This window comes from Corythoichthys intestinalis, chromosome 9 (assembly GCF_030265065.1).
Source record: "Corythoichthys intestinalis isolate RoL2023-P3 chromosome 9, ASM3026506v1, whole genome shotgun sequence".
NCBI classification, from domain to species: Eukaryota; Metazoa; Chordata; class Actinopteri; order Syngnathiformes; family Syngnathidae; genus Corythoichthys; species Corythoichthys intestinalis.
In genome coordinates this window covers 29,970,951-29,993,237 of record NC_080403.1, presented here as the reverse complement: position 1 = coordinate 29,993,237, position 22,287 = coordinate 29,970,951, and the positions used below count along the sequence as shown (strand labels likewise).

General features: G+C 39.3%; 1 protein-coding gene across 3 annotated transcripts in view; it reads right to left on the bottom strand.

Annotated features, from left to right (window-relative positions):
* cntn3b (contactin 3b) overlaps nucleotides 1–22,287 on the bottom strand; it is a 90,549-nt gene that overhangs the window by 20,873 nt on the left and 47,389 nt on the right. For all 3 annotated transcript variants that reach the window (XR_009064396.1, XM_057845991.1, XM_057845992.1), the window contains 7 exons: nucleotides 19,494–19,596; nucleotides 19,029–19,213; nucleotides 15,069–15,205; nucleotides 12,458–12,587; nucleotides 6,893–7,043; nucleotides 3,287–3,414; nucleotides 2,314–2,489 (listed from right to left, as the gene is read on the bottom strand). Coding sequence is in view for 2 of the 3 variants with exons in the window: in XM_057845991.1 (XP_057701974.1) it covers nucleotides 2,314–2,489; nucleotides 3,287–3,414; nucleotides 6,893–7,043; nucleotides 12,458–12,587; nucleotides 15,069–15,205; nucleotides 19,029–19,213; nucleotides 19,494–19,596 (1,010 nt within the window). In the remaining variant the exon portion in view is untranslated. The remainder of the gene's footprint in view (nucleotides 1–2,313; nucleotides 2,490–3,286; nucleotides 3,415–6,892; nucleotides 7,044–12,457; nucleotides 12,588–15,068; nucleotides 15,206–19,028; nucleotides 19,214–19,493; nucleotides 19,597–22,287) is intronic.

Genomic DNA, 22,287 nt, shown 5'->3' with positions numbered 1-22,287 from the left:
TGGTTCAGGTCAGGAATGTTGGCCGGCCAATTGAGCACAGTAATGCCATGGTCAGTAAACCATTTACCAGTGGTTTTGGCACTGTGAGCAGGTGCCAGGTCATGCTGAAAAAGGAAATCTTCATCTCCATAATGCTTTTCAGCAGATCGAAGCATGAAGTGCTCCAAAATCTCCTGATAGCTAGCTTCATTGCCTCGCCCTTGATAAAACACAGTAGACCAACACCAGCAGCTGACATGGCACCCCAGACCATCACTGACTGTGGTTACTCAGGCATTTTGGCATTTCCTTCTCCCCAGTCTTCCTCCAAACTCTGGCACCTTGATTTCCGTATGACATGCAAAATTTGCTGTCATCTGAAAAAAGTACTTTGCACCACTGAGCAACAGTCCAGTGCTGCTCCTCTGTAGCCCAGGTCAAGCGCTTCTGCCGCTGATTCAGGTTCAAAAGTGGCTTGACCTGGGGAATGCCGCACCTGTAGTCCATTTCCAGCACACGCCTGTGCACGGTGGCTCTGGATGTTTCTACTCCAGACTCAGTCCACTGTTTCTGCAGGTCTGGAATAGGCCCTTCTGCACAATCTTTCTCAGGGTGCTGTCACCTCTTCTGGTTGTGCAGCGTTTCCTGCCACACTTTTTCCTTCCCACAGAGGTCCAACTGAAGTGCCTTGATACAGCACTCTTGCTTGAGGGTGTCAATGATGGTCTTCTGGACAGCAGTCTTCTTGGCCATGATTGCGGATTTGAGTAATGAACCAGGCTGGGAGTTTTTAAAAGCCTCAGGAATCTTTCGCAGGGGTTTTGAGTTAATTTGTTGATTCAGATGATTAGGTTAGTAGCTGCCTTTTCATGATATGCTAATTTTTGGAGATAGGGATTTTTGGGTTTTCTTGACTTTTTTTTTTGCCAAAATCATCAACATTAAAACAATAAAAGGCTTGAACTACTTCAGTTATGTGTAATGAATCTAAAATATTTGAAAGTCCAATGTTTATCAGTACATTACAGAAAATAATGAACTTTATCACAATATGCTACTTTTTTTTAGAAGGACCAGTATATAGATAACAGACAGCTTCCCTGTGGTATACCACAGCAAACAATTTTCCCATCTGATAAGCTCCCATTAAAAAAGACAGCTTCCTCCTGTTTTCTAGATAACCTGTGTGATAACATGTGACTGGTGTGTTTTGCATGCTGTTCCTGAACACAGCTAAGGCGGACAGTAGTCGTGTTGTGTTGCACAAGTTCTGAAATAAATGATTAAAAACCTGAGAAAGCTGGTGATTTCTTTGCCGTTGATACAATAATAACAATTGTCACCTTAACTTATAAAGACTGGCGAATGGAGGTAGAAGGTGGATCATCCAGATCATAGACATATTCTGGCCATATTGTCGAGTCGGTTCACTGTCGTGCACACCACACTCATATTTTTCTATGATTTCCATCTTAATTTCAATGGTACCTTATTCCTTTTTTCACCACCTGCACTAATTTTCTTGGGACCCATGGTGATTTCTCTCAAGAAACTCCGCCATGCATCCTTCTTGAAGCAAAACAATGAAATTGCGACGCTGTCATAAACCATTGTATTTCGACATTTCAAGCATTTCGTCACATATCGAGACAAATGACGAGTCAAATTTTATGTCGGATGTCGAAAGGATCGTATATCGATGCGATCGTACAGTGTGTCGACGCACCACTGTATATATTTTTCATCTTTCTTGATCATTGACATTAAAATGGAGAAAAGTCAGTGACGTGCAGAAAAGCAAGAATTTGAAAAGGGTGAAAGGAGAGCAATTAATTTTTTACAGCACTCTCGGCCTTCTGAAAAGGAACGCATATCTAACAATGAATGACAATTTATAATTATTTCTATGCCAAAGGATTGCAAATGAGCTTTCATAAATGCCACGATGGAAAATGCCGTCATTAATGAAAGCCTTTTGGAGCACATGCTCTAAAAATAGTACATATGCAAATGCAACCACTGTAAAGAAAGAGGATACAATACTTTTCTTCCATGAAAAGTACAAACTGTATGATTGATATCAAACACATTTAGGTTGGAAATGCAACAGTGCCACAGCTCCGTTGATCTTTTTTTTTTAGGCTTTTACGGAATATAGAAACTGGCACTACACATGGAAACTTTCTAACTTGCTGCTGCTTTAGTATTTATTACTCACCTTTTAGCAGGCCTCTATGGAGCTGCTGAGTATACCCTGTGCACACTCCACTGTACATACCAATTAATCCCGGAATACCCTGACAGCATTCGAGTTTAATGTTTGGCATGACTCACCCCGCCCACTCTCTCAAAATGATCGCTGTCTTGCTGGAAGTCGATGAGCAGGCCATTAAATGCCCATGAGAAAGAGACATCCAGAGCTGGATCGTAGGCAATCTGGCACGGCAATACGATGCTCTCGCCAACAATAATCTCAGTGTTTGTGGGCCTCACAGTTATTCTGGTTGGCTCTGAGCAGGGAAACAGATGACATTGAAAATGTGTTATCTCTGCTGTGGGTACCCTGGAATACCACTGCGATATTTGCAGCAGGAACCTAACTTTAGCTCAGAGTGCAACTGTCGTACAACATCTCTACATTGCACATTACAGTATGTTCCTTTATCCATTTGTCAGTGTTACTTCATGCCTTTCAAGTTGTTTGTTCATATGAAAAATCTTTAACACATGTTAAAAACTGTAGATAATTGTATAATAAATGCAAAGTGTAGAATATAAATAGGAATCAGAGGCCAGTTGTCAAATAAGAATATAGGCCAGGGATCCCCAAACTTTTTACTGTGAGGGCCCCATAACTTTTCCTTTCTCTGATGAGGGGCCGGGTCAGTTTGTAACAGAAAAAGTGTGACGATTGCAGGAGTGCCTAAATGTAAAAATAACTGTTTTTCAGAAAGCCACAATCAAATAACCTATATTTAATATAATATAATATAATATAATATAATAATAACACTATTAATTAAATAGATAATAACCAAATAACCCTCTCTGGGTTCTTCACAGAAAAAAGCCAGGAAATAAATAACACTATTGGGAAAAAAAAAAAAATTGTTCAGGGGGCCGGACCAAATGTGGGGGTGGGCCGTATCCGGCCCGCGGGCCGTAGTTTGGGGACCCCTGATATAGGCATTGGTTTAATTATCGAGTGTCATTATCAAAAGGTGCGTACAGTATGTATCGGACATATAGTGTTTTATTTTTAAAGCATGGCAAGAGAGGTATAAACAATAAGGACAAGAATACCCACCGGTCACGATCAGCCTCCCACTGGTGCTTGCTGACCCAAACTGGTTCTTTGCAATGCACATATAGTTAGACGCATCGCTTCTTGTAACGTTGGTAATCTTTAATGTTCCATTTGAAAACAGTGTAATTCTGTGTGAGAAAGACAAACTATCACGGTCAATTGCTGTGGTGAGCTTGCTGATTACACTTTGATTTTACAATTACAACTCCATTTACAGTATAGCATAACACTGCAGAAGAAAATAATGGACAGCACCAAAAGTGGTTTAGCTACCTGTACTCCATGACTCAAATTTGTCTTGAATGCTCATGAGAAAATTCAGTATTGGGTAATGCCTTCTTCAAATGTATAAGCAGGACTTTGAACATAGGCCCGATTTTCGACATTCAAATAACAAGAAACAAATGATTATACGAAATATAAGATCACATTTAGTTCTAATGCAATCCATAATGTACTAGGTGAAGAGAGAGAGGAGTAATATAGAAAAAATAGCCCTGTTGAAAGTCTTTTTTACTTTTGGGCTATGTTATAATTGTCTTCCACAATTCTGTCCAATCTGCATCAAGTTCAACTGTCCTATGAATCTGCAACTCTAGACTGTTAAGGATAAATGGTTGTATGTGCTGCCTGTGACAATATGGATGTTTGTTGTATGTTGGGTTGGGCATTGTTTGAAATTAAATGATTCCGGTTCTGATTCCACGTTTCGAATCTGGTTCCGAACGATTCTCGATTCCGGTTCTTTTAAGAGGCAGAGTAAAAAAATATATATATATAGATAAGAGGCAGAGTAAAAAAAATTGCAGTTTATATAAATGTCTTAACTTCTCGATGACTTTTTATGAACTTCTCACACGGCTCATTTTTACTTTTATATAAATATCAGTCTTTGAACTTGAATGTGATGAAGTTTCTTTCCACAGGAGTGCACTTTCACAAAGATCTTACTTCGAAGCCCTAGTATAAATTCTTCTATTGATTGTAATTTGCTGATCTTTTAATACTGTTGATTTTAATGGAGACAGCAACGCACTACTGCTTATATAGACTATATAGACTGAGAAGTCTACTGCATTAAGATGGCTGCTGTTTACTAACGTCGGCGAGTCTGTCATTTTGCATCTAGTTCTCTATACATGTGCTATCGCTGCCAAGTCTGTCATTTCGCATCTAGTTTTGGATACATGTGATATATACCGTGGCCTGACATAATAATACGATTTATTCTCATTCTATTCCATTGATCTAGCCATCATCTACTGCTTGATCCGGGAATTTTTTTCCACTCGGCAGTCAGAGCATTGAAACATGGTGAAGGGGAATATTGGAATGTGTTGTTTTCAACCCATCAAGCTGACTTCGCAAAATAGTGTACCTTAATGTATCTCAAAGGGAATGTGTTGTTCTTAACCTTAAGGGCAGCCTGACCACTAAGTCAAAGGCCCCGAGGGACCACTAAGTCAAAAGCCCCGAGGTATCACTAAGTCAAACGAAGGAGTAAGGATCCCCAGGTACGGCCTGACCACTAAATCAAAAGAAGGGAGTAAGGACATACGAAACTTCTAAGGGAGGCCAATTATTCTCGCCGTGTGTGAAACTCGAACGGGAGGGGAAGTTACGAAGCGCGAAACTTGTTATAAAGAAGCGACGGGGGCAGGTAGGGTTAGAGTCTGCTGTGGGATTACGCGCGGTCGCCCAGCCTTGGTATTTCTTCGCTCACTATTACTGAGGACGCCCGGCTCTCCGTCCTTCCAGCACACGGTAATGAGATTTATGTTATTGCATGTAATCTATGAGCTGAAATACAATTGTTGCTTGTACACTTTATACTGTGGGTTAAATAAAATGTGCCGCTTGTTTAACGCAGTGAAGTGTTATTGTTTGCTGTCCATGTAAGTCGCCGACGATCCGCGATCCTGAAGTTAATAATAAGTCATAGCAATTGATTATGAGTTGTGACTATTATATTATTTGATACTGTAATTGATTATAAGCAGTGTCTACTTAAAGAATACTTGTCTGATTGGATATAACAGACAAGTTAACCCATAGTAGCCTGGTGATTGGGTATCAGCCTCGCTACTATTCATTTTCATTGATACTGTGATTGATCATAAGCAGTATCAGAATTGTTTCAAAACACATGGTATCGACATTTAAAAATTCGAACAGCTCCGGGAGCATCGAAGTGTTAGAACCGGATCTCATCGATGCTCGATGCCCAACCCTAGTTGTATGGCTAACATTCATGTTTCATGTTTTTTTTTTTTAGACAGGAGTCTTAAAGTCACTAGTGAAGCATCTGTTTAGTTGACATTGTTGTTTATCGAATCCAGTCACGCTGCTTGAGTCCAAGTGTGGTTTTCCCCCGCAGTGCAGGGACCTTTCCTTCTGGAAAAGATTTCCCATTCTGTGCCTTCACACATTGAGTGTTGTGTACCTTGAAATACTGTGTAGTGTTCCTCTATAGTATGCTAAATGTCAGTCATTTTGGGAATTGTACCACTTTCCAACATTGGCATCCAACAGAGCCAACAAAAGAACATTAATACTCATTTTTTGAATAATTTTCTAACCATCATTTTGAGTCCTGCATTTGAATAAGCAGTGTGGGGGCAAACAGCACAGTTAGACATTTCCTCTGTTCAATAGAAGCAGTCAATTTGGGTATTTAAACTCTCCTCGTGTGTCTGAGCGTGTGTTGTTTATTTCTGTTGTCTGTTTCCTCATTCTTATCAAAGTAAAACTTTTCATTCTTCGCATATGTATTTTCATGTACTATTTAATAGTGGTCTTAGAACCCTGCTGCTGTTGTAGAGGCCTGGGTTTGATTCTTACTTGTGAGTTTCTTCAGGATGGCCATCTGGCATAAAAACCTGTGAGCCAAATCTGTCATGCGAATTGATTGTTTTACAGCGGCGAGCCCTGAGGTGAAAAGCTTGAAGGGATGGATATGTATTCACGTTTTTGTTCAGTCTTGCTTGTATTTATCTGTTCTAATTGACTATTCACTTCTTTGTGTCATTGTTTTAGTTGACTAAATTAAGTTTATTTTGTTGACAATACCCAATCAGACAGACAAACACTACAATAAATCAGGCCCCAAATTGCAGTGTTGAGTTTCTGCATGGAATTTAGTCTGCCAAGGATCTACTTCTATCATCTACAACAAGCCTTAATATTTGCAACTACTCTGCTGATCTATCCCTGGCTCTATTTTCAAGACATGATAAGGAAGAACACAATTGCACATCTAATCACAGGTGGAATAGCTTAACACGTCTTCTTTTATATCAATCTAGAAACAGTTCCAGCTCTGTTTAGTTATCTTGTTGGCTATTTCAGCCAGCAAATATAGATATGAGCATGAAGTCCTATTCTCATTACACATACCAAATACTTTTCAAAAGGGTGTCACATATTGTCGTTAAGTACTAGCGTTGAGCAATTTTCCCAGAAGGGAACCTTGCTCTCCCTTTCTCAGTCCTCATTAACTTTCCATTGTTCCTCCTTAGCACTTTTCTTATGCAGCTGCACAAACGCCAAATATACAATTCAAACATGTCTGCACATGATTGTGAATGAAATCTGCAAGGACCCTACCTTTCATTTCTCTGCAGCATCTCATTATCCTTTTTCCACAGGCTAATTGCTGGGGGCGAGGCTTGCGGCTTGCATTCAAGAGTGACTTCACTACCCAAGCGAGCTTTTAGCACAGCCTTTATTGGGCTTTTGGAGAAACTGGGAGGTGATGCTGAGAGTGAGCGAAAAGAGAAAATGAGTGAATTGATTAAAAAGCAAGAAAGCAAGAAAGAAAGAAAGAAAAAGGACAAGTTAAACGTTTCTGTCATATTCTGCTGCTGGTCAGATTTTGTTTTGTTACAGAGCCGGCTATTGGGGCGTTCCTGACACCGTACCTGCAGCTTCCAGCTCATCAACCGTACTATATAAACAAAAACGATCCAAAAGAAGGGTGCCGAGATATTAGCTTGCTGGTCGCAATTCGACACCTAGTACTCTCGAGTCGTATTGTATTTGCTAGCTTGTTCGTCAGCCTCCTTTGTTTTATGATCCTTTATCTTGTCCAGGTATTGAGTGTATTTATTTTTGTTGTCTTATTGGCTCTCTGCCCACCGCTTAGTTATGTATTATTGATTCCCGTCGACCAGTTGTCATAGACCCATTTTGTTATTCCCTTTTTCCGCGAGCACGTTTGTTTTGTTTGTATTTAATAAATCCTTGAACGCTTTCCCTTGGTTGTTGTCTGCTCTTGGGTCCTATCTTGTTTTACGCATTCACGAACCATAACACTTTCCAGATCAGCCATGCACAGATCACTAATTATAAAAGCAAAGAGTGGATGTGGAAACATATGCATGCTAATGCAAAGATATAATATTATTATTCATTATATACAGTACACTTGAGGCTGTCCTACAGTGGGGCAAATAAGTATTTAGTCAACCACCAATTGTGCAAGTTAGCCAACTTGAAAAGATTAGAGAGGCCTGTAATTGTCAACATGGGTAAACCTCAACCATGAGAGACAGATTGTGGAAAAAATAACAGAAAATCACATTGTTTGGTTTTTAAAGAATTTATTTCCAAATTAGAGTGGAAAATAAGTATTTGGTCACCTACAACCAAGCAAAATTCCTGGCTGTCAAAGAGGTCTAATATTCTTCTAACGGGGTCTAAAGAGGTCTAACGAGGCTCCACTCGTTACCTGTACTATTGGCACCTGTTTTAACTCATTACTGGTAAAAAAGACATCCGTCCACAACTTCAGTCAGTCACATTCCAAACTCCACTATGGCCAAGACCAAAGAGCTGTCGAAGGACACCAGAGACAAAATTATAGACCTGCACCAGGCTGGGAAGACTGAATCGGCAATAGTTAAAACGCTTGGTGTAAAGAAATCAACTGTGGGACCAATTATTAGAAAATGGAAGACATACAAGAACACTAATAATCTCCCTCGATCTGGGGCTCCATGCAAGATCTCACCCTGTGGCGTCAAAATGATAACAAGAACGGTGAGCGAAGATCCCAGAACCACACGGGGGGACCTAGTGAATGACCTGGAAAGAGCTGGGACCACTGTAACAAAGGCTACCAACAGTAACACAATGCGCCACCAGGGACTCAAGTCCTGCACTGCCAGACGTGTCCCCCTGCTGAAGCCAGTACATGTCCAGACCCGTCTGCAGTTTACTAGAGAGCATTTGGATGATCCAAAAGAGAACTGGGACCATAACACATTCTGGTAAGATGAAACCAAAATATAACTTTTTGGTAGAAACACAGGTTCTCGTGTTTGGAGGAGAAAGAATACTGAAATGCATCCGAAGAACACCATACCCACTGTGAAGCATGTGGGTGGAAACATCATGCTTTGGGGCTGTTTTTCTGCAAAGAGACCAGGACGACTGATCTGTGTAAAGGAAAGAATGAATGGGGCCATGTATCGATAGATTCTGAGTGAAAATCTCCTTCCATCAGCAAGGAAATTGAAGATGAGACGTGGCTGGGTCTTTCAGCATGACGATGATCCCAAACACACAGCCAGGGCAACAAAGGAGTGGCTTCGTATGAAGTATTTCAAGGTCCTGGAGTGGCCTAACCAGTCTCCAGATCTCAACCCCATAGAAAATCTGTGGAGGGAGTTGAAAGTCTGTGTTGCCTAACGACAGCCCCAAAACATCTTTGCTCTAGAGGAGATCTGTATGGAGGAATGGGCAAAAATACCAGCAACAATGTGTGAAAAGCTTGTGGCGAGTTACAGAAAATGTTTGGCCTCCGTTATTGCCAAAAAAGGGTACATAACAAAGTATTGAGATGAACTTTTGGTATTGACCAAATACTTATTTTCCACCATGATTTGCAAGTAAATTCTTTAAAAATCAAACAATGTGATCTGTTTTTTTTTCCCAGATTCTGTCTCTCATTGTTGAGGTTTACCCATGTTGACCATTACAGGCCTCTCTAATATTTTCATGTGGGAGAACTTGCACAATTAGTGGTTTACTAAATACTTATTTGCCCCACTGTATGAGCACACTTACAAACTTGTAAAAACTCATTTTTAGCCACCCTCTTTTAGAGTTGATAAATTATGTCATAAAGAAATTGCGATCAAAGGTTGACAGTGATGAAATAATAAGTAGAGATGTCCCGATCGATCGGGGATCGGGTTCGATCACGTCATTTTCAAAGTATCGGAATCGGCAAAAAAATATCGGACATGCCTTTTTTTAATATATATATATATTTTTTAATTAAATCGTTTTCTACAGTAATTGTATTTAACGTTACTGACATAATATGTTACACTCATCCAGAGTCTTTAGTTTAGGCTTAAAGTAGGGTTATCAAATTTATCATGTTAAAGTATTTAACGCATGCGCTGCACGATCCACTCACGCATTGTCGCGTTCAATCTGCAGTGGCGCCGTTTTACCTATAAATCGTGCTAAAAGGCAGCGTAAAATGAGTAGAGTGATTTTGGCAGCCTTTGGAGCCTTTTTTTAATTGGCTAAAGCCTTACAATCCCTCTCCCTACGATTAGAAACATCATGGGAAGTAATGTGGGGAAGAAAGGTAATAAATGATCTTTTTCTTAACACCCTATGTTATTTTCCAACGCAGAGAAGATATATCCATTGGTACCATTACGCACAGTCATGGTTGCACTTCCCATCATGCATTTGGGCAGAAGTTAAATGGCTACAGTATCATTTACTGAAAGCTCAACAAATACACTAGATGGCAATATTTAGTCACAATATACAAAGTCACATTTATCCTTTAAGAATTACAAGTCTTTCTATCCGTGGATCCCTCTCACAGAAAGAATGTTAATAATGTTTATGCCATCTTGAGGATTTATTGTCATAATAAACAAATACAGTAATTATGTACTGTATGTTGAATGTACAGTGCCTTGCAAAAGTATTCGGCCCCCTTGAACCTTGCAACCTTTCGCCACATTTCAGGCTTCAAACATAAAGATATAAAATTTTAATTTTTTGTCAAGACTCAACAACAAGTGGGACACAATCGTGAAGTGGAACAAAATTTATTGGATAATTTAAACTTTTTTAACAAATAAAAAACTGAAAAGTGGGGCGTGCAATATTATTCGGCCCCCTTGCGTTAATACTTTGTAGCGCCACCTTTTGCTCCAATTACAGCTGCAAGTCGCTTGGGGTATGTTTCTATCAGTTTTGCACATCGAGAGACTGACATTCTTGCCCATTCTTCCTTGCAAAACAGCTCGAGCTTAGTGAGGTTGGATGGAGAGTGTTTGTGAACAGCAGTCTTCAGCTCTTTCCACAGATTCTCGATTGGATTCAGGTCTGGACTTTGACTTGGCCATTCTAACACCTGGATACGTTTATTTTTGAACCAGTCCATTGTAGATTTGGCTTTATGTTTTGGATCATTGTCCTGTTGGAAGATAAATCACCGTCCCAGTCTCAGGTCTTGTGCAGATACCAACAGGTTTTCTTCCAGAATGTTCCTGTATTTGGCTGCATCCATCTTCCCGTCAATTTTAACCATCTTCCCTGTCCCTGCTGAAGAAAAGCAGGCCCAAACCATGATGCTGCCACCACCATGTTCGACAGTGGGGATGGTGTGTTCAGGGTGATGAGCTGTGTTGCTTTTACGCCAAACATATCGTTTTGCATTGTGGCCAAAAAGTTCAATTTTGGTTTCATCTGACCAGAGCACCTTCTTCCACATGTTTGGTGTGTCTCCCAGGTGGCTTGTGGCAAACTTTAAACGAGACTTTTTATGGATATCTTTGAGAAATGGCTTTCTTCTTGCCACTCTTCCATAAAGGCCAGATTTGTGCAGTGTACGACTGATTGTTGTCCTATGGACAGACTCTCTCACCTCAGCTGTAGATCTCTGCAGTTCATCCAGAGTGATCATGGGCCTCTCGGCTGCATCTCTGATCAGTTTTCTCCTTGTTTGAGAAGAAAGTTTGGAAGGACGGCCGGGTCTTGGTAGATTTGCAGTGGTCTGATGCTCCTTCCATTTCAATATGATGGCTTGCACAGTGCTCCTTGAGATGCTTAAAGCTTGGGAAATCTTTTTGTATCCAAATCCAGCTTTAAACTTCTCCACAACAGTATCTCGGACCTGCCCGGTGTGTTCCTTGGTTTTCATAATGCTCTCTGCACTTTAAACAGAACCCTGAGACTATCACAGAGCAGGTGCATTTATACGGAGACTTGATTACACACAGGTGGATTCTATTTATCATCATCGGTCATTTAGGACAACACTGGATCATTCAGAGATCCTCACTGAACTTCTGGAGTGAGTTTGCTGCACTGAAAGTAAAGGGGCCGAATAATATTGCACGCCCCACTTTTCAGTTTTTTATTTGTTAAAAAAGTTTAAATTATCCAATAAATGTTGTTCCACTTCACGATTGTGTCCCACTTGTTATTGATTCTTGACAAAAAAATTAAATTTCATATCTTTATGTTTGAAGCCTGAAATGTGGCGAAAGGTTGCAAGATTCAAGGGGGCCGAATACTTTTGCAAGGCACTGTATATATTCGTCCGAGTTTTATTCATTTTTTTCTTAATGCATTGCCAAAATGTATATGATCGGGAAAAATTATCGGGAATGATTGGAATTGAATCGGGAGCAAAAAAAAAAAAAGCAATCGGATCGGGAAATATCGGGATCGGCAGATACTCAAACTAAAACGATCGGGATTGGATCGGGAGCAAACCCTAATAATAAGTATATTTTTAATATACAGTGTATGTAGTCATATTTTGTTACAAAAAATATACATACAGTATATATACATATATATAAAATATTTCATCTATAATGTGTACGTTGTCGTATTTGTTAGTCTCCATTTTTCTCAGATGAAAAAAATCAGTCAGATCAAAGTCATCCAAGCTGTTAAATAAGTAATCACTTCATCGATATGCATGGCCATTGTTCATGTAGAATCCAAATCAATATGATGAAACGACTGTATGAATATGAGACAGATTCATGTACAGTCCAAAAAATGAGTCAGTAAACTGATTGTAGAGAGAGATGTGGCTGCCTGCTGTTATTAATCTCAGAAGATGATCAAACACACAAACAGATAAGTAGGATAAAAGCACAAGGAAGGAGGCAATCTTACCTAACACCATTAGTTGGGCAGAAGAATAAATAATCCCATGTTTGTTTTCAGCTACACACTGATACATTCCAGCATCTGACAGGTTTAACGCAGCTATGGACAGGGCCCCATTTTCGATTTGTATCCGGCCCTGCAGAGGAAAAACAAACAGTTGAGCATATCCATTGCAACGCCAGCCTTTTATGTCCGAAGGCACAAAAGCAATTACTCGTGCACCATGAGGGGAGGGAGACAGCGGGAAAGAAGAAATTAAGGCCTAAGGAGCCTTGTGGCATTCCACATATGTTCGTGTTGGAACATAGTTGTAAAAATTGCACCCCTGCATTCTCATTACTTTTTTTGAACAACTGCATGTTGGAAAGTAATTCCTGGTTGTAGGTTAAAGTAACTACTGTCATAGATTATTAGAACTTGTTTTCTTCAACTCAGCAGTCATATGTACAGTATGTCATTTTAAGTGATTTAAGTGTATTTTTGATACAGCACAGAATTAGAAAACAAGCAATCAAGTAATCATTCGCGCCCACCTTCACACGTACAGACAATTTGGAGGGTTCAGTTAACTTAACATGCTTGTTTTTGGAGTGTGAGAACATGAATACTCCACACAGGAAGTCCAGAGCCCAAATTGAACCCCTGATCTCAGAACTGTGAGGCGATGTGCAAACTAGTCACCCACCGTACTGGCAACTAAGGTTTAAGTGTCTTTTAATGTTAATGATTCAGCACATTCAACACTGTTCATGAAAGCATTATCATTTATTATGAAAAATGTTTTGGGAAGCAAAATGTTCAGGTTCGGTGATATAATTAAAAGAACCAGAAATTAGAATGTTGTAACAGTTGAAAGTAAATTCGTAAAGTAAAGTAAAGTAAAGTAAAACTCTGGTGGTGTCTGTGTAAGCTACTGTGTAGCAAAAGGCCACTAATTGTAGTATAAATATAATGGTTATCTAGTTTCTATTTACTTTCTCTATTCAATACAGGACAGGTGCTGCAAAAATCAAGGAACTGTTCTTGTAGAGTAAAACAACCATGACAAATTTGTAAAACTTCCCACAGCGTAGTGTCTTAACTAACCATTCTTGCTTATCGACCATGAGGGGAAGACAAGCAATTTGGAGGTAGCAGCCCAACAGCGACTGCATATAACATAAATATTAGTTTGTCAATTCAGAAAAACAAATTGGAAGACGCGGGTAAGTAAGGTGAGATATTAGATTTTTTGCTTCACCATAGACTTCACTATCAGTTGACGGGAAACGGGGCATGGGGCCGCTCCGTAGGGGGCCTATTTTCAAAAACTTAGAATTCCAATATTTTCAAAACCAAAGCCACTAGTGACCTAAAACCAAAACAGGCACCTCCCTTAGGCATATAGAAGTCTCCATGAGCAGGGGTATCAAAAAATTTAAAGTCGTTCCCTAAAAAAACCCTGATTAATTATTTTTTTATTAAGTATTATTTATTTAGTAAGTATTTCAGAATTTAAAATGTCTGTAAAATTCTCAGATTTAACGCGAGATGCACAAAAATCACAAAGTGCAGAGATAATCACCTGTATTTTCACAATCAATAGCCACAGTTAACGTATCATATGAGTTTTTGCCCAAAATACTGACTTTTTTTATTTTATCTTTTTATTTTGTGCAATTTTGATGTTTTCACCAGTCAATACATCACTCATTTTTTATTAACTTAATACTTGAGGAAAGCATGCAGAATCATCTTAATTTTATTCAACAAAAGCAAATTTTGCATTTTTCTATATACAACCTCAACTTATTTAGGTTGAATTCCAATGTCACTATTGCCTCAGCATGTCTCGACGGCTATCTGGTCCTCGCCTCGTCGTTTTTAGAGTAAAATGTTACATAAAATATAAAACGTAAAAGCCATTTTTTTGTGTGTGTGGACGTAGAAATGTATAAATTACTAGTTTTTTTTTTTGTTTTTTTTTTTTTAAACGGGCAGTTAGCCAAAAATTACCTGATTATTTGAATGTAAAGTTACGCTATTGTGTAGGGATACAACATCTTACATGGAGGCCATCACAAAACAAAAAGCTTTTTAAGTTAAAAATTCCTGTACATAAATGCGAAAAATTCGGAATTTCTATAGATATGAACGGAAAACTGTCTAGATTCTTGGTTAAAGCAAAAAAGCGGGCCGTTATCATTAATTTTACGTAAATATTTTAAGCTAAAGTTACGCTAATTTTTTCCATTCATTTCATTTTTTTCACAATGTTGCAAAGTGCATGCATGCTGCTATTTTATACAATAATTACCTTAAATCCTTGACCAAATTACTCTTGAGACACTCCTGCCTGCTTCAATGCACTAAAACTTTTTTCCTGTTTCCGCCTAAATTCGCCGTTAGAACGTAGCGTGTGTTTTGAGCTTATCACAGTGAAAGCAGCCACGATGCTCTGCCTGGCCAGCCCCTTATGGGAAGCCGTGGCGCAATGTCTGTAGGAGCTGTCTCGTCAACTGATATTGAAGTCTATGGCTTCACCTTTCCACTGACATATAATTTTGCGTTTAACCAATTGGTCTCATAATTTTATCCCTGTTTTAATTGGCATGACAATCGCAACTAGTCATATTACCTCAGTTATCAAATGCTCTCCATTCCTCAGCCAGCTGTAGGATGGTTTAGGTTTTCCGTTCGCCTTACACTCCCAGAACAGCTTTTGGTGGATGGACAGAACCGTGTCCGCCATGGTCTGGAACCAGTGAGGTTTAGCTTGAAATGAATGAGAGGATTACTTTTTCAAACGTGTTTGCAGAAGAAGGCACCATATTAGTAGTGTAGCGTCTGACATTAAAATGCTGTTACAGATTTCATATATTAATTATTATTTAACCAAATAAATGAATGGACCTTTGACTACAAATGTATAACAGCTGTACAAAAGCAGAATAGTCTGTTTGGTAGACAAATTTGAAGTTGTGAGTTTCATTTTGTGGTAGAAAATATAGAGAGCTGAATATGGCTGCAGCTATCGATTATTTTTGTAGTCGATTAATCGATGAACTATTTAGTTTGAATAATTGAGTATTCGGATAAAGAACATAAAAAATTAAAATACCTCAGTTGAGCTTCAAACGGTATAACAAAATAAATAAATGAGGATCTAGGTATACAACAAAAGAACAATTTGCAATTAACAAGAACAATTAACTTACATAGCAAAAGTCCGCTCGCTTAAATGCTATAAAATGCTAACTTTTTTTTTTTTTTTTTTTTTTACAATGCTCAAAACAAATGGTTCAGACACATATTCGCACAAAAAAACGGCTAAATATACCTATAAACTAATTTATGAATGCATTAAAAAAAAAACTTTAGCTCAAAAAAAAACTTAGCTTATGTTGATCTTAAAAAGGACCACCTGGATTCAGCCATGTGAATTGAGGCATACCAGAGGGCAGTGTATTCATCCAAATCAATAAAGCTAAATGCAAACACTTTCAAAACAAACCATTTCAACACCACTTTAATTAAACGAATACTCGAAGCAGCGAAATTGAATTGAATCTTTTTTTCTAATCTAATACTCAATCGATGAATTGTTGCAGCACTAGAGCTGATTAATTTTACAAGTGTAGTTGAAAAGTAAAAATTGGTATTGTTTCCCATCATAACATTGTTGAATTCTTATTATATTTTATTGCACTTATTCTATTTAAAAAAGGAAAAAGGAAAACACGTTATTACATTACAGCAAGGTGAGTTTTCCTCAGTGGCTGTTCTCACTTTATGTTCTCACTCCACACACCTGCGTCATCATGTAACACACCAAGAGTGAACAAACTGACTCTTTGAAGGGAGGGATTGGCATCATCTGACATTTAGACATGTTAGCATGAAATCAGTGTTTTTGTCAACAATAACAATAACGAAAATATTTCATCGACGAACAGATTTTAATGACGATGATGTGACTATGGTGAGCTAAAAACGTGGCTTGGGTGACTAGAACATAATGAGACGAATGCCAGTTTTTGTCTGACAAGACGACTACGAGACGAAAATGTGATAACATTTCTGTCATATGTTCAAAATGCGTGACATTTTCATATTGTATGTGGAGGACGTCAGCTTGCATCGTGGCAGTGTTTGGGTCGTGCCACTCGCGTGTGATGTGCTGCGCCTCCCCCGCCTCACCGGAGTTTAGGATGTGTCCAAAGCTAGGCTGCGCTCCATCTTGCTTGTTTGGAAACATGGTAAGATTTCTTCTATAAGTTTTCTTATCTTGGCAAGAGAGAATATGCAATGTTGCTTTAGCCTTTAATAAAAGTGCATACGACAGGATTTTAAAAAAAAGTCTTAAATAGCATTATTATGTGAATTAGAATCATTTTGAGACAATTTGACTATATACAACAAATTGGCAAATCGCAGATGACGAGAAATTAGTCTTTTAGTCTGCGGTTTAGCCACGCCTACCATTATAGGGCTCTAGCGTCCCCAACAGGAGGATGACGTCGGCATTTAGACTTCAGCCCATTGAGGGGGAATTATTCATAACGAGGGAAATATGACGAAGAGAGCAGCAAAATGTAATTATTTCAATCTCTCTACTCCAATATTTTTAAAGGGTATTCTTTTTATCGAAGTATTTTTTTCCCCAATTGCTAAGTAAATGGTATGGTCATGACAAATGTTTTATGCTTCCGGCTTTTGTCGTTTCCCTGCCCGCCCCGGCTTCCAAGATGGAGGAAAGAGCGTAAACAACGGCGGGCTGGCAGTGCTCGTTGTCGGGAATAAACGCCGAAAATAGCCTCGGTGGAAAAAAAAAGGCCGATATCGGAGCACAGAGCTGCGCGTGGCCAAGCTGAGGAAAACGAATTCTCAGCATGCACGCGAAGAGGACCGATCTGGCTGGGTCAGCCAACCCGACGTGTTACTGGGGCCACGGTGGGCTGCCAGGGCTCGTCATCAAGCAGAGGAAAGCGCATTCTCGGCGGGCATGCGAAGAGGACCGGGCGAGCAAAATACAGCTCACCATTCTGCTGAGGCCACGGCGGGCTGGCAGTGCTCGTCGCCGGGATTGAACGCTGAAAATAGCCCATTCTCCGCCGACCTTGGAGCACGGAGCTGCTCATGACCTAGCCCAGGAAAGCGCGTTCTCAGTGGGCACGCAAAGAGGACCGGTGGGGGGGTACAAGCCGCCGATCGCCGGCCACAAAATGCAAGCTACTTCCTTATTAAATATGTGCCATGATCCCAGTATTTAACATAATACAAAACACAATGTTTACTCACTTCCTCGTAAGTCCAATGGTCCCACAGCTGTCAGAATTGTTTACACCAATCTCGGGGTGAAGGGGAACTTTTTGAAACCCAAAAAGGCTCATACGCCTCTTCCTGGTGCAGCAAAATTTTTCTTCAGCACATTTGGCTGGCGTGATGCGAAAAATAAACCGATTAATCCGCAAAATCAACTGAATCCGCAGTCGTTCTGCAGACTGTAGTATTGGATGTATACTGTACATGACTCTCCCGCTGACATCACATTTGAAATCCTAGTCAATCCAGGAAGTCGCTCATTGTCATGGCACGGGATTAAAAAAACTGAATAAATATATCGATCGCTTCCACACACATCCAAGCGTTCCATTTCATTCAGGAGCATAAAATACCACGGAAAATATGAAACAAACATGCACTTTAGAGGTCTGTGCTTAGTGATTATCAGACGCTAAATGTAATCCTACTGTTAGCGTAGCATGCACGTTCGGGTTAGCATTAGCCTCAGAATGGCGAGCGTCCTCTTAAATCATTGGCCAGTCTAAATCTGAGCCACTTGGCTTTTCTGCTCAGTAAGTCTTGAGGATGTAAACACTTGGACAACACTTTTCACATACAGTTTGTGGCTTCTAGGTAGGTTTAATTAAAAATAATGTATTGCTTTTCCTGCTGAATGTGTATTATTACAAATATGACGTCCTAGTAGATGCTACAAAATGTGCTCGTGTGTTTGTTTATACGAAATTGATACCTTTATTTTTTTACTAAAACTTTGAATCTGAATTTTACCAATGAAAACATTTAGTAACTGTTGACTAAAACTAGACAAAACTTTGTGTTGCAATTCGAAAACCGCTGAAGCGTATATTGTTCACAATGTGTAAGAGCTCTGCGCATGTAAGTATGTGCCCTGCTCTATGCGTACATCCATTCATGTATTTTCTTCCATGTAATCATGTTCAGTGCTACAATTTAGCCTGGACCGATCACCAAATGACTCTGGACTAGGACCAGTCAACCTAAGAGCTATGTAAACAAGTACTCAGACTAAAATCCACATGAGTTACACGTGAATGATCTGTGAATAGTATGTGTGCTGATAATGAGCAAAGATGGTGCGACATTTGCACCGCTGCATCCTCAGTACTGTATTGCAAATACATTAAAATGCAATGTACACAAAATGAGCTGCTTCAATCTTTGTGAGAAAACAGTCAAATTGGACATTCCTCGTGAGAACTATAAAACATTATGAGACTGCCGTATGATATGTTGATGAATTAAGTGAATAATGCAAGAGGTATTTACTGACCATGGAATGAAATACGACCTCGTGCTGTATTTTTGCCCCGTCGATTTTCTGCAATGCACTCATACGTTCCTGTATCTTCTTGTTGGAAATTTGGTATTTCCAGGACAGCGTTTGCGTTTTTCATTTTCACTTTACTAGGGAAAGGGACTCCACTTGTTCTTCTCCAGCTTATTTCTGGGACAGGGCTGCAAAAGATGGGAAATATGTTCACATAATGATAACTGTAATGTGGATATAAATTCTTGAATGTTTGATTGTTGAATAAAAAATGAATAATTTGGTGTTAAATGGTAAATGGTGTTGTACAGCGCTTTACCACCTTCAAGGCGCTCAAAGCGCTTTTCCATTATATCGCCATCCACCTACTGGTGACGCAGCACCAGAATCTTAATCTTAAATCATCTTGAATAGATCTAAACCATGCATAGATGAGTTTATGTCAGAGATGCAATAATACTGACTTACTTTCCCAGAGCAAAACATTCCAGTTTCACAAATGATTCCTTTGCAGCTGGAATCGACTCAGGAAAATGAACTTCTATTTTGGGTTCATATTCTCCCATTACTCCTACAAAAGCGAGACAATTCATACATCAATGATGAACAGTAGCCATGGCATTCACAGTGACTGCATCAAAGATTGAGCCGTGGCACCAGGGGGAAGCAAGAAAAAAAAAAGGAAATCGTTATATGTGCAGAGTTTAAGAAACTACAGTAGGGCTGGTAAAAAAAAAAAAACAAAACAAAAAAAACGGTGGTTCATGAAAGATTTAGGGAATTTATTAAGAAAACGATGTGCCTACAAAAGATTTGACATCTTTTATGATTGTTTATATTCTAACTAGGAAGGTACAAAACTTTGGTGTAGAGAGCGCATTAGAGACAACTGAGCTTCTAATTTGAAATTTGATGGATTAGAGCAGGGGTCCCCAAACAATTCCATGTCAGGTCGCAGTGGGTAAATGATTTCTTTCCAACAAAACAGGATGACACCTTTGCACCAATCTGATGTCTTACAAGTCAGTTGATTGTAGTGAGGTGCTGCTTGTTTTAGCAGAAACCTCATTGGTTAAACGGTCTGTTAAATGCTCAATCGGCAGGAAAAAAAAAAACAGAACCCACAGCGACCCTTGAGAACCGGTTTGGGCATCCCGGTTTAGAGGTTGGTCATCACACCATGACATAACTAAAGAGTTTTAATTTAAAGTCGATAGATCTGACCACTGAACTGATGGCCTTGCATTTGTTATGGTATTAAAATCAGATGTGGTGGTTAAGCAAACAAACTGTTCTGTGAACACTCTTTAAAGAAAATGCCGAGAATAGGTAAGAATCTGGTGGAGAGAAGAGAACACTGATGTCTCACCATGTTTTTGGGAAAAAAAAAAAAAGTTAATGGGGTTTCAACAAACAAACAGTTATACAATTAAAATTAAATAAAATACACTCTTATTACCTCTTAAACTTTTGTCTGTATATAGTGTAAGTTGGATTATTGCAAGCAATCTAATCACAAAACTAAACTTAAACAATTGTAGAGGAGCGAAATAAAAATTGTCACCCATATTAATTGTCACCTAGACATAAATCTCTGTCACAACACAGTAGATAGGAATTGTTAGTGCAATGGCAAAGAGCTGGGACAGATTTGTTCACATATCGACCCTAAGATGCTTCCATTGCGCTTTTTAGCTATACCACCAGATGCGGTTAAAAGGTGGTGATCTGGGTCACTGTCATATGTGGTTAAAATCCGATCTGGGCCACATTTTTCCACAACGTGTCTGGGGTCTGAACTCTCAAGTCTCCCAAAAATCGTTAATAATGCAGCAATTACGTCAGCGAAAAACGAGAGAGACAGACAGGATGGCAGCGACAGAGCTGTGCTTTACAGTTAGCACCTAGCTTGAACTCAGCTTTTAGGCAGAAGGCGGGCTTGACGAGTCATAAAATAAAATGGGGAAAAAAGCATATGCCTGAGAATGCTCCGTTTTCTTTTTGTGCGCCAAATAAGCAATATTTCAATATTGCTTACATAGCCGAGAGTCGGGTGGGGCAAACTGACCGTATGTGTTTGCGTTATGCATGCGTTTTAGGGGTGTGACAAAATATCGAAATGGTAATATATCGTGATACATTGTATCCCAAAAGGTTATTGATATGCTCCTGCCAAGAATCGAGATATCATTTTAAAAAGGTGTCAATATTTAAAAAAAAAACAAAAATTGAAACAACAAGTTGCTATCAAAATCTTCCACCATAATAGTGTCTCATTTAACTCTAAGGCTGCCATCGACGGGGCTCGACTCCAATCCATTTAGACTGGGAACGTTCGTTCATTCGACACCACAGCATTTGCATTCTGTCCGATTTTCGGGGTAATTACAGGTCACTTGCTTTTCATTTACAGGTCATTTCCTGTTGAATTTGAGTTACTGCCAATTCATTTGGGTGATTCCCAGGTCACTTCTAGTTCTGTAACTCAAAATAAACAGGAAGTGACCCTTAAAATACCCCAAAATTGACAGGAAGTAACTAAAAATCAACAGGTAAATGACCTCCAATGGCTCAAATTTACCTCATTGCCTGGCATTGGCTGCCACTGACGGCCATAGATGTTCAATCCGTTTGAAGTGGAAGGGATGGCAGCGAATTTGTTCATTCGCTGCCACCCACCCAGTTTAAATGGACTGGACTTCTACTAGTGATAAACTCATTCCAGTTCACAGCAGAAGCTTGTTTATTAGTTGTTTGGTCGGAAAGTCATTCTAGGATGTTCCACAATGTAACGATAATTGTTGTATCTCCGTATCGTCAGATCATCGTTATCGTGAGCTTTGTATCGCAAATTGTATCATATCGTGAGGTAACAAGAGGTTCCCACTCCTAATGCGTTCTATCAATCCTTTGAAACTGTGAATATTAGACTAAACGGAGATTTATGGCTTTTATTTGTGTTCTCTTTTTGGAAATCAAAATATGATCACCCTAGAATGACGTAGAGCCAGCATGTATAGTCATTTGTTTTGATGCTTCTGTGCATGCAGGTCAGTTACTCAGTGCTTGTTGGACACGAGTTAGTGCGCATGCGTAATACTTGAACGGGCTCAATGGACAAAGGCAGTCTGTGGGGGCACGCCAATAAACAGATATGACAAAAAAATCGGAAACGTGCTGTAAAACCGGTATGACAGTATGAACCTAGCCTAAGTGTGTATATTCACCTTACTCACACTTTAAAGATGTTACATGAAAATCA